The 12581-nt window shown below is 39.5% G+C and overlaps 1 protein-coding gene across 1 annotated transcript; it reads left to right on the top strand.

The window, feature by feature from the left end:
- Positions 1–2636: 2636 nt before the first annotated feature.
- On the top strand, positions 2637–12143 carry abhd14b (abhydrolase domain containing 14B). The gene is given in 4 exon segments (XM_036571309.1): positions 2637–2853; positions 6092–6132; positions 6134–6334; positions 9748–12143. Coding segments are annotated over 4 exon segments (639 nt in total). The 5' UTR covers positions 2637–2639; the 3' UTR covers positions 9931–12143.
- The last annotated feature ends 438 nt before the right edge of the window (positions 12144–12581 follow it).

The following is a 12581-nucleotide window of genomic DNA, read 5'->3' as shown; positions in this document are numbered from 1 at the left end:
TAGCTTAGAGAATATAATTTTAATGCATTAAGGTACAGTTATGTTCCCTGACTAAAGGTACTGAGATGTACCCTTGAGGGTTCCACCCCAGTGATAAGAGGGGAACTGCCCCAGTGACAGTGTAGTACCTTTATTTCTGAGAGTGAAGACAGTTATTACGTATATTCCTACACTGCACAGACTATGAAAGAAAAGAAAGCATAGTCTAAGACTACACACTTAAAACCGTGGTTCTTCAAGACTTATTTAGCAAAGAAAATGGTTCTATATAGAACCATGAACACTCACAGAACCCTTGCATGATAAAAGGGTTCTTTGCCTCATGAAATGGTTCTTCAGACTGACGTAGAATGTGCTGTAAATGGTCCTTCATAGAACTTTTTTGAAAAGGGTTCTATATAGTCCCAAGTGTGTTGATGTCAAGCTTGTAACAATAGGAGAATCCTTTTTGATGCTATAAAGAACCCTTTTCAAAAAGGTTCTATATAGAACCATCTACAGCATATTCTATTCTCCATCAATCTGAAGAATGCTTTCACAGTGCAGTAAACCCTTTAATCAAGCGAAGGGTTCTTTAAGTGTTAATGGTTGCATATAGAACCATTTTCTTTACTAAAGAACCCTTGAAGAACCATCATTTTTAAGAGTGTAGGCTTAATTCCAGTTCAGGAAACTTATGCTTAGACTGCAGTAAAACAGGCTGGTGTTGTAACTGTTTGCAGTGAGACATTTTCAGGACTTCTGTTCTCACACAAACCACTAGAGCTCAGTCTTGCTTTATTTATTCGGCCAGGCCCCGCCCCCTGCGCCAGGATTGGCCAGGAGTTTGTACAGCAGACTGTCATATAAACCATAACTACTCTACTCAAAGCTACTGTTGTGCCATCCGAACATTAGCACTGTGATATAATAATCAAACAGGTCAGTAATTAATTGAGTTACTTTACTCCAGTTTGTCTGATTATACAAGCTGAATTACACAAAATGCATAAAAACAAACATTAAAGGGAAAGTCCACCAACATGTGGAGAAAAAATTCTGCATAATTACATGGTTAACATAACAAAGTCATTCAGGGTGGTTTAGTGTGAGATGCTCCGTTCTAGAGAAACCTGGCGAGTCAGAATTGTTTACTATGGTGGTGATAGGAACCAGACGTCTGATAAGTTTCACAGAAAGTTCTTACAGAAAATAATTATAAATGCATCGTCTGATGTCTGAGACATTGTTTTATGGCAATTATGTGATAAGGTTTTCAGTATAAAACGTATTTAAATCAGTTCATTTGGATTCCTTCATGGTGGAAGGATACAAGAAAGGTGTTCTAAGGCAAAATAGTCCCCGAGAAAAACTTACGGCTATATTTGTGTTGTAGACATTGTGACCCCTGATTCCTGTCACCACCACTGTAAAGAAATCCTAATCGTTAAGTTTCTCTACAAATGAATCTTTTTACATCAAACCACTCTGAATGACTTTGTTTACATCTTAACAATTTAATTAATTACAGTTTAATTAAATAAAATCGATGAAATTCCTCTTTAAGAAGTCCTGCTGCATTTCCATAAGTTATTTATTATTTAAGTTTTATATGGAAATTTTACTTATAATTGAGTTTACCAAAGTAGCAATATTATTACTTGAGTATATATTTAAAGGGGAACTTCACCAATTTTTCAAAAGTTCCACATAAATAAATAGTTAAGATGAATAAAGTCATTCAGAGTGGTTTGGTGTGAAATGCTCTGTTCTAGAGAAACTAACTAGAGCCAGAATTGCTCACAGTGGTGATAGGAACCACAGATCCACCTCTAAAAGCTCCCTCACAGAAAGTTATTAATACTCAACCTTTCTTTGGAGGGGGGGGGGTCTTAAGGGAAGCTTATTTTTTTCCGATTTTTCACTATTTTACCATCATCCACATTACATATAAAAACTCAGAAGACACACGTAGTTTCACTGGTGCTTTTGGACAATAAATAAGATGGCTATATATGTGTTGGAGACATCGTGATCACCACCACTGTAAAGTACAGCAGAGTCTGTAATTTTCTCTACAACGGACTATTTCACATCAAACCACTCCGAATGACTTTGCTTACATCGCAACGACGAAATTATGCAAAAAGTTTGAAAAATCGGTGGAGTTTCCCTTTAAGTTCTCACCACCGCGGATTTTCTAACCTCGGTCTCATCGCTCGTTTTTTCTCCCACCCGTATTCCGACAAGACCCACCCTCCACCGTAATCATCTGTCTATTTGTGAGTGTTACCAGCCAATCCTAGCGCAGGAGGGCGGGGCTTGTCGGAATACGGGTGGGAAAGGCGCTCATTTCTTGCAAAGATCTTCCGGGACTCCTGCTGTGGTGTTCTTTCTGTATCTTACTGTGTTTTGCTCTCTTTGCCGGGTTTGCAGCGTTTGTGAGTTCTAGTAAAACCTCGCAGCTGCTTTTCAGACGAGTTCTCAGACGAACAAACTCCTCTGAACTGCTTCAGCTCGCAGCTGCGTGGTTTAGGACTGAAGCAGCTCGTCTGAGTGAACTTTGCTCCACACTGTTGACCTAATTTACTTTGCGGAAGAGTTAAAACTTAGAGAAACGTAGTCCGGCTGGCTGTGTGGGTTTGTGAGCTGCTAACAGGATGTCGGCGGCTGAAGTAACAGAGGGGTCAGCGAAGGTGGAGATGTGTGGGCAGCCGCTGTTTTACCGACAGGCTCTCCCTCCTTCCGGAGAGGCGAGGCTCAGCGTCCTGCTGCTGCACGGCATCCGCTTCTCCTCAGAGAACTGGCTCCAGATCGGGACCCTCCGCGCGCTGGCTGAGGCCGGCTTCCGCGCCGTGGCTCTAGACTTACCAGGTAACACTGGTCGGAGGCGGTTAAAGGGTCCATACCCTACGTTTTCTTTGCATTTTACCCCTCACCCCACCCCACCGCGGTCTTTTATGGCTTTGGTTGTGGGTTTACTGCTGCTTTCAGGTGGTCTCGGGTTTTAAATTGGTTGTGGACGATGACGTCACGCACATCCAAATTTCAGTCCAACGTGAATTGACCGAGTTGTGACGTCAGCGCTGTTTTCATGAAGACAGAGGACTGACGGGTAGTGTACGGAGCCCTGCTGGTGACATCCCATATAAATAAAAATAATGCGTGGCCAAGCCTTATTAGCGTGCGGTAACGAGATCCTAATGTGTGGCCACGACTTAGTAAGGCGTGGGAACGAGATCATGCCTTACTATGTTGTGGTCCTGCATTAGGATTTTGTTATAAATAACTGAACCACCCGCCCTCCAAGGGAGCCCCACTGGCAAAATCCTGTATAAATGAAAATAATGCGTGGCCACAACTTCGTAAGGCATAGGAACAAAATAATTAAGTCATGGCCACACATTATTTTTATTTATACAGGATGTTGGTAAAGTATATTTAAACATACGGAGCCCTGCTGGTGACATCTCATATAAATAAAAATAATGCGTGGCCACACCTTATTAACGCATGGAAAACAAGATCCTAATGCGTAGCCATGACTTAGTAAGGTGTGGGAATGAGATCATGCCTTACTAAGTAGTGGCCACGCATTAGGATCTCATTCCATGTAGTAGGATCTCGTTTCCATGCCTTACTAAGTCGTGTCCACGACTTAATTATCCTAACGCGTGGCCACAACTTAGGTGTGGGAATGAGATCATGCCTTACCAAGTAGTGGCCACACGTTAGGATCTTGTTCCCATGCCTTACTAAGTCATGGCTATGACTTAATTATCCTAATGCATAGCCACGACCTAGTAAGGTGTGGGAATGAGATCATGCCTTACTAAGTAGTGGCCACACATTAGGATCTCGTTCCCATGCCTTATTAAGTCATGGCCATGACTTAATTATCTTGCTCCCATGCCTTACTAAGTCGTGGCTATGCATTAGGATAATTAAGTCGTGGCCACGACTTAATAAGGCATAGAAACGAGATTTCTACTTCACTTGACTACAAAAACACAAGCACAGCCGGCCGAAGCTGAAGATGCCAGCTTGCTAATAAACTGCAACACCGTTTCACAACCTGACTGTTCTGTTTATCTCTCATATAAACCACCTCAGCGAGCATGTTGGGTAAACAAGTTCCTCCTTGAAGAAAGATACTCATTAGCAATCGCCACTGCAGCCTGATTGGACAGGCCTAAATGCTTTGGGCTGAACTGGTGGATTAAAATTTGCTGTTTTTGTGACATCACAAAAACAATTAATATAACAGGCTGTTTTAGGCAGCTTATATTGCATATACTGACTGAAGAGTGAACAATATATTTCAGAGAATTTATATACCACATCAAACTTTTATTTAAAGGAAGTGAGTAAATGTAGTTTTCCAGGATATGGACCCTTTAATGCTGACCGATGGCGTCTGAAAGACTGCTGTCGTTGTTTCTTGTGTCTTTTTTCCCTTTTATAGATAATGAAATAGAGGTGGGTGATGTGACCTTATGATACACGATATGAGTTACAACATTTTTATTTTTCTGAGTTGGAACAGACAATTCACCACTAGTGCCAATTTTAAAATAATATCATAAAAAAACAATTAGTATTTTTTATTTTTTATAATTATTTTTTCAGGATTTCACACACTGTGCTGCACTGAATCCAGTTAAACAGGACCAGTTATGCTCTATGTAATGAAACATGCAGTTAGTCAGTGTTCATGTAATGATAATATCCACAGTAAACCCAGAAAATCACAATAAACTGTTGTCATATTGCTCACTACTGTTAGAAATACAGTTTTATGGACTGTAAAGTGGTAAAAAGCTGTCGTAAGACTAGGCGGGGCACAGTTTAGCCTTTCAAACGAGTGTGAGGTAGAAATCTAGAGCAGAGGCAAAATGTTACGCCCACTTGAAGACCAGAGCTCACCGACCAGTCTTTCTACAACAAACCCCATCATTCAAATCCTGGAGATCCCAAAGTCAGTCATGGGGACCCCACACTGTGCACTTTTTGTGCTTTCCCTCATCACTTGATTGAGCTCATTAGATGATTGATAAGCTACTCGTGTGCTGGTCAGGTCTGTAGAATAGGGAAAACACAAAGATGTGCACATAAGATCCTCAGGACTGACTGTGGGAACTTTTATTCTAATATTTTCTGTTGTCTTTAGAAAGTCCAGTAAAAGAACTGACGCCATATGAGTCAGAGTGAACGGGGAGAGAATATACTAGATACTCCCAACAAGCAAACACGAGTATGGCCATCCAGACATTTCGTTTGTGTTTGTTTGGTCGATGTGCTCTGGCCTCTACAGCATTAGCCTTTACTTCAGTCATAAGTGTCTGATGTCTAAGAGTCACTGAGCCATTTCTCTAAATCTGGGGTGGCAGACAAAACAGTATACAAATGAAGAAGGTAGCTAAGTTTCAAATTGAGGTTTTTAAAATGTGTTTTATAACATTACACATTATACATTTTTGTTTATACAAACCTGACCTGGTTTGTCAAAGGGAACGTGAATTTAAGGGGGAACTGAATCGGATACACCGGCATTAGCTGTGTTGAATGGCTGTAGCTACAGGCTAGTAACTACAAAAGCATGTTAGCCTGTGCACATCTCAGTCGAGAGTCCGGGTTTGAGAGGAAACACAGAACTAATCCTGGAGTAATGGCTTATTAAAAATACGTTTTGGGTCAAAACTTTATAACAAAACGATCACAAAACAATGTCTGAGGTGTCAGGCAATGCATTTATAACCATTTTGTGTAATAACTTAACCGGATGTAGCTTTTAGAGCCGTTAAAAGCTTCGGACGTCTGGTTCCTAGTACTATAATGGTGAACAACTCTGACTGTAAATTTCTGTAGAAAAGTGCATTTCACACTGAACCACTCTGAATTATTTTGTTTACATCTAGACCATTGAATGATTAAGCAATTTTGCAAAATCGGTGGAGTTCTCCTTTAAAGAGCACTGACCAACCAGGCTTCTTGAATTGGATGTGCAGTGCGGTATGAGAAATGTTGCATAATTGATAGCACTTTCTAGATGTGGACATGGTTGCTGGTAAAGAGAGACAGAGTTCACCCCGCATTTCCTCTGTTCCTCCAGGTCTCGGTCAGTCCAAAGCCGCGGAGGCTCCTGCCCCGGTTGGGTGAGCTGGCCCCTGGTGAGTTTTTGAGGCAGGTGTGCGAGGGGCTGCAGACGGGGCCGGTGGTGGTGATCAGCCCCTCTCTCAGTGGCATGTACTCCCTGCCTTTCCTTTTCCAGCACACCCAGCAGGTGAAGGCCTACATTCCTGTAGCCCCCATCTGCACGGATAAGTTCACGGCAGAGCAGTACAGCGGCGTACAGGTGAGCGCACATGAGGTGCTTCATTTGACCTTATGGTTAAGTCAGGGGTGTCCAAACTTTTTTGAAAGAGGGCCAGATCAGACCATGTTAGAATAACTGGCCAAAATATTAATCACAAATAATTAAAAAATGATACGTTTTTTGAATATGAATTTCAACCATATAGAGCAGTGAGTTGAAATGAGTGTCTAGCTGGTGATCCATTCCGAGAATTTGTTGATAACCCCTTAAACATGCATAAATCTGCTGCTAGAAGAGTCCTGACTCGACACATGGATGATAAGAGTTTACTGTGAGATATTGTTTCTTCTCACTGTATAAAAGATGCACAAGGCTTCTTTTAATGTTAGATTGCTCTTTCAGTGCTTATAACAAATTACTGATTTGTTTATTCAGAGTACCAAGAAAACGTGACTAATGTGTTCAGTACGTTCATATTGAAGTGTTTACTTGTTGAAAAATATAATAAATAAAAATCAGTGAATGTTTGGTTTTGCTAAATTATGTTCTATTCAGAAATCACTTTATTAAACAAACTGAGCAGATTAAACAGCATTAATAGCCATAATATTTGTTCAGCCTTCAGGGGGTTGAACTTTAATTTCGTTATCACAGTGCGGCATGTTTCACTGTAAGTTTACGATGCTGCTGCCACCATCAGGTGAAAGGAAAAACTGCAGCCGACTGGCTCACGGGCCACATATAACACACTCTAAACAGAAGCCATGGGCCGATTAAAATCTGTCCGTGGGCCGTATTTGGCCCTGGGGCCGGACTTTGGGCACCCCTGGGTTAAGTTAAACCTGTGAGTACTGGCTGTGATTGACATAAGTGCGTGTGCAGCCAGTGTTACGAATGTTATTCTCATTTGGTATTTTTGGTCATCCTTATTCAGACTCTGCTGAAATTTTAGTTTTATTACTAGATATGCACTATCATGTTCCGATTTTTACAGCCAGATTGGCCAAAGGCTGTTTTTTTTGGCCTATTTTTATTAGCCTCTTTTTAAAGAGCCCATATCATGGAAAACCAAAATTTCCTCACTTTTTAAAATTAGTTTGAAATTAAGTGTAAACATAGTCAGTCTTTCCAAACATTCATTCCTTCCTCAGTCCATACAGTCCATATATCGCTGCTGTTGGAACAAAACTTGTATCTTGTATCTGTTGTTTTTAATTTTTTGGCATAATTTGATAAATAGCTAAGCTTATGTAGTAATTCATGTTACAGTACTGTGCACAAGTCTTAGGCACCTGACAAAATGATAGGCCAAGCTGTTTATTCGTTCGAAAAAAGAAAACATTAACATCAGAATAATTACAAATAAAGAAATGTAAAATCTCTCCTCGTGGAGGTTATGTACAGTTACCGGGACAGATAGTACTGTGTCAAAATACCTGAGGGCCGAGCTATTATTCACAAATGATTCAGAATAATACGTTTTCCAAATAACAGCACACAGAAACTGAGCTTTCTGTGAGCTACTGTGTTTCATATCACTGCATAAAAGACGCATGAGGCTTCCTTTTATTTCTGGATTGTTCATTCAGAACAGTTTGGATCAATAAGCGCTTATAATTAATAATTAAATTGTTTAAGAGTAACAATACAACGTCTGATGTATTAATCATATTCCTATTCATGTGTTTACTTGTTGAAAAATATACTTTGTAAGACAAACGAAAGTCTATACATTTTTGTTTCTGTTAGATAATGTTCTTTACATATAAAATAAACGCAGCGTAGCCACGTTGTTTGACCTTAAAGGGTTAATATTTACTGAACTACTTTGCTCTGATAAGAAATTTTCCATCTCGCCAGTTCTCAGTGTTTAGTTTGAGCTTTACGTCTGTAGTCTTGACTAAATGTAGTTCAGTAAATGAAGCTGCAGGTCTGGTCAGATGCCACCATCAGGTGAAAGGAAGAACTGCAACATACTGGCTGGTGGGCCACTTAAAATACACTGTAAAACAGAAGCCGGAGGCCAATTAAAATCTGTCTGTGGGCCGCATTTGGCCCTGGGGCCGGACTTTGGACACCCCTGATCTAATCAGTCCTTCATTAAATGAAATCAGGTGCTGCTGATCGGAGTAAATAAATCCATGCGATGGCTGGAGAGCAGGGAGAAGTCAGGATTCAAACCTCTGTTCTTCTAACTGTACAACTGTTTTTTAATACAAATAAAAAAGTTTTGCCAGATATTACTGTTTATTTGTATATATTCCAATGTTATAGTGTTTCTCTAGCAAAAACACACTTATGCAGATATAAGGAGTTTTCAACAGTTGTCCTGGATGCCTAAGACTTGCACAGTACAGTATATATAATTAGAATGCTAAAATATAGGTTTTAGTCTTATGTTGCATAAATTAGACCAAAAGACAGAATATTATTGCGCTTGCTCTGACATATTTGCACCTTTTTGGTAAAATTTTTACTGCTTTACTTTAGAAGTTCCTAATGATAGCCATACCTAATCTTTTCCTAATGCGTAATAACTATTGGGCCTCATTCACCGACCGTTCTTAAGAAGAAAGTTCTTCTTAAAACCCACATCGCTGTTGTCAGAACAAAACCTCGTGTCTCCAAAATGATAACTTTACAGGAGAAGGATTCAAAAATACTTTATTTTTAATGTAAGTCAATAGAAGTGATTTTGGGCCGTTTCCTTTGGTCCATTCTTCATGAGATTTACACACAATGTAAAGAGCAGCAGGCGTCTTCAAATTATGTCAAAAACTGAAAAACAACAAAAATGGAGATACGAGGTTTTCTTCCGACAACAACGACTTAAGTTTTTACAAAGATTCTGTTATTCACCAGTGTTTTCTTATTTGGGATTTGTTCTTGTAAGAACAGAATCTACACACACTCAGGAGCACAAAGGTGAACAACTCTGTGCTTTAAGAACACATCGTGATTCTGATGTAGACTTTGTCTAAGACCTTCCTCAAGAACACATTTCAGAAAAAGCTCAGGAAGATATTGGTGAATGAGGTCTAGTGTTTTTTGCCAACTGCTAGTGCTAACATACAGCTAGCAAACTGTCTTAGACATGTGAGGAAGTTATATTTAAACCTATTTATCCATCCAGCAAATAGACATTAAAATAACTACATTGTGATTTTCTGACAGTTTGGCTAATCAGTCCCTCATTAAATCCGTGCGATGGCTGGAGTGCAGTGAGAATCAGGAGCCAAACCTGTGTTCTTCTAACTGTAATCTTATTATGTTGTACTGTATTTTGTTTGTCTCAAGTTATTCTAATGTTATATTGTGTTTTACTGGTACAAACACACTCAGATAGTTTTACAGTTTTCACAGCTGCCTAAGACCTTTTGCCCTGCACTGTATTTGTGGAGTAAAAGTTTAAAACTCTTGCATGAGCAGAATTGTACTGTGTTTCTCCACAGGTTCCGACTCTTATTGTATATGGAGATCAGGACACTCAGTTGGGTGAAGTGTCTCTACGTAACCTGAGTCACCTGCCTAATCACAAAGTGGTGGTAATGAAGGGGGCGGGGCATCCCTGTTACCTTGACGACCCAGGGACTTGGCATAAATCCATCCTTGAGTTCTTGCAGACCTTATCATAGTTTAATGATCACAGTGTCACTATAACTCACTCTGAAATTTAACTTCTCTTTTTTAAATCAGCCACAGTGAATTACATCAGATTTCTACTGTCATGCGAAATCATTCCATTCAGTTATTTTACAGTGTACATGGTATACGGCAGCTTTTTACAGCAGAATGAAGGTCTTTGACTTTAATCTCCGTGAAGCCTAATGTAAGTACGGTAATACAGTGCACAACATGAAGCACAGAAATAGTCAGAGGTGATCCCAGTGTGAATATCAGTAACGCTAAAGAAATGAGTTTTGTGAAGGTTCTCGTTTCTGCTACTTTACCTCAACACAACATTACAACATAACATTTAATTAGTTTTGAATAGTATGAACACTAGAAGACAATGTGCAGTGTGTACTGTGCATTTATGATGCTCCACTAATGATCTCAAACTTGATTCTGCGTGAACTAAAATGGGCATTCCGGCCTAAAACTGCAGAGTAATATGCTGCCTGTAGTGTTATGCGGCATTCTGTAGCGCAGCATTGTATTCTTTAGACTCATCAGTTTGGCATAATTCATGATTTTACATTGTTTTCATATTTTCTTTACTGGGTCATTCTACAGAAACCTCCATTTTTGTGTCCCTAGCGTTTACAGAAATATTACACTTGAAAAACGTTAGAGTTCGTTTTTTTTTTTACATTTTCAAATAAAACAATGTTATTTTAACATTAACATTAACGTTACACCTTCTTGAGCCGTCAGTTTAGCAATATTGGTTTTTAAATCAATCATATAGAATTCCAAGCACCACAGAAGAGCTCGTCCCCACAGTCATGTGTAAAGGGTGAGGCCATATTCTGAAGAAAAAAACACATTTTTCAGCAATTTTAACTACAGTAATCTATACATGACTATGGAATATATGAATGAAATGACAAAGAAGACAACTGGCAAATAAATATAAAATATATAATGGAAGTTATGGCCCCCAGGAGTTGTGTCACTGTGGTGTAACTGCAAAATTACATATTTTAGTGGATATTCCATGATTGACAACATGTGGTTTGATGCTCTGTAGCAGCCATTTTGTAAAATGCATTTTCATTTAAAAAATGTTTGGTGTTACGTTTCTTATGTGTAACACCAATGAGGATCAGTAACACCAGTGAGTCCTATGGAGAGATAGAAAAGTGGACGTTTCTGTAGAATGACCCTACTACAGTACTCAGCATGCGTTATACAAGTATATCCTACAGCCGCTGGTAATCCCTGTGGTGTCAACCAGTCCTTACTGTTAGCCACTGATCTAGAGACCAATAAATACAACCAGACTAGCATTAATGCACCTCTGCCTCCATCATCAAACAAAATAGCCTTAAGTGGATGCCAGAACCAAGTTTTGGACCCTTTCATCCAGAAAAAAAGCCAGACTGAGGATGTATATAGCCAGACAGCTTTGCTAACTGTAGCTTTCAGAGTTTATCCTTTTTATATGATGTCATTTCCATTGTTGTAGTAATCCATTCTCTGTAACGATGACTTGAACAGTTATCAGTTGTATGGCTGCTATATGATAGTCAGCATCCTAGCAGTAACATTAGCATCTGCCTTCCTTCTGCACTCACCAGTTAGCGAGAAAGAAATCCACCCCAAAGCAGTTGTAGTTTTTCACGTTTCTCCCACCTCTAAGATGCATCATTAGAAAGTTTTCCTAGTCTATAAAGCGGGAAATCTCACTCGAGAGACTATTGTGCCGCTTCTGTGGGTGGCACTAGACCAGGGGCCGGCAACATGCGGTTCCAGAGCATGCGGCTCTTTTACTGCCCTGTTGCGGCTCCACGGACATTAGATTTTTAGGTAAACATAAAATAATCCTCCTTTGCAGTAAAATAAAACTCTGCTGATCGTTCAACACAGTTTTAACAAATGCTGGAGTTTATATGTAACTGCAAATTCACTCTTTACCCCTGAAGGTTGGTGTGCAGACTGCTGGTCGCCATAGCAATGCAGACAAGCCTAGCTAGTAGCAAACGAAAAGGCAAAGAGAAAGATGAACATTGATAATTTGGAGACAGATAGACTGATTTGCATTTCTAAGCACTCAGCTGGTTTCCTGATACGTTTAATCTGCAATGAGAAACTGTCAAACACTAAAAAGTCACAAAGTTGTGGTCAGCTTCTCATTCGCCAGCTTCTTCTTCAGATTTTCCTGTTCCACCTTAAATGGTGCAGCAGTTATTTTCTGGCACCTCAGGCGCCATTTAAGGTGGAACAGGAAAATTTGAACAAGAAACTGGTGAATGAGAAGCGACTTCAGCCTAATAAAAGAAAAACGAACGTTGAGAGACATTTTACAGGAAACTATTCCACTTTTGTGGAAAAGTTTCCTGCTGGAGATTCGAGAAAAGCAGCTATAGCTGAGCTAAAGCTTAAAGCAGAGCAAAAGTAAGTTTGCTTTTTCATTTATATTTTTTAGCCTATACTAGTACATTAGCACACACCGAGACACATTTACAGCCAAGATGGTATAATAGACATAAAGGAGTGTCCCTTTAAGAGATATTTCATCAGTTCATTGTTGAAGCTTTGAGTAAAATATTAACCAGTATTCATTTATCTGATTTAAAGACGTGACATATGATGTGAATTAAAGCAGACTGAATGTAAATCA

The sequence above is a fragment of the Colossoma macropomum genome, unplaced genomic scaffold (genome assembly GCF_904425465.1).
Source record: "Colossoma macropomum unplaced genomic scaffold, Colossoma_macropomum, whole genome shotgun sequence".
NCBI classification, from domain to species: Eukaryota; Metazoa; Chordata; class Actinopteri; order Characiformes; family Serrasalmidae; genus Colossoma; species Colossoma macropomum.
Note: the sequence above shows the minus strand (reverse complement) of the source record. Positions and strands in the feature narration are given on the sequence as shown.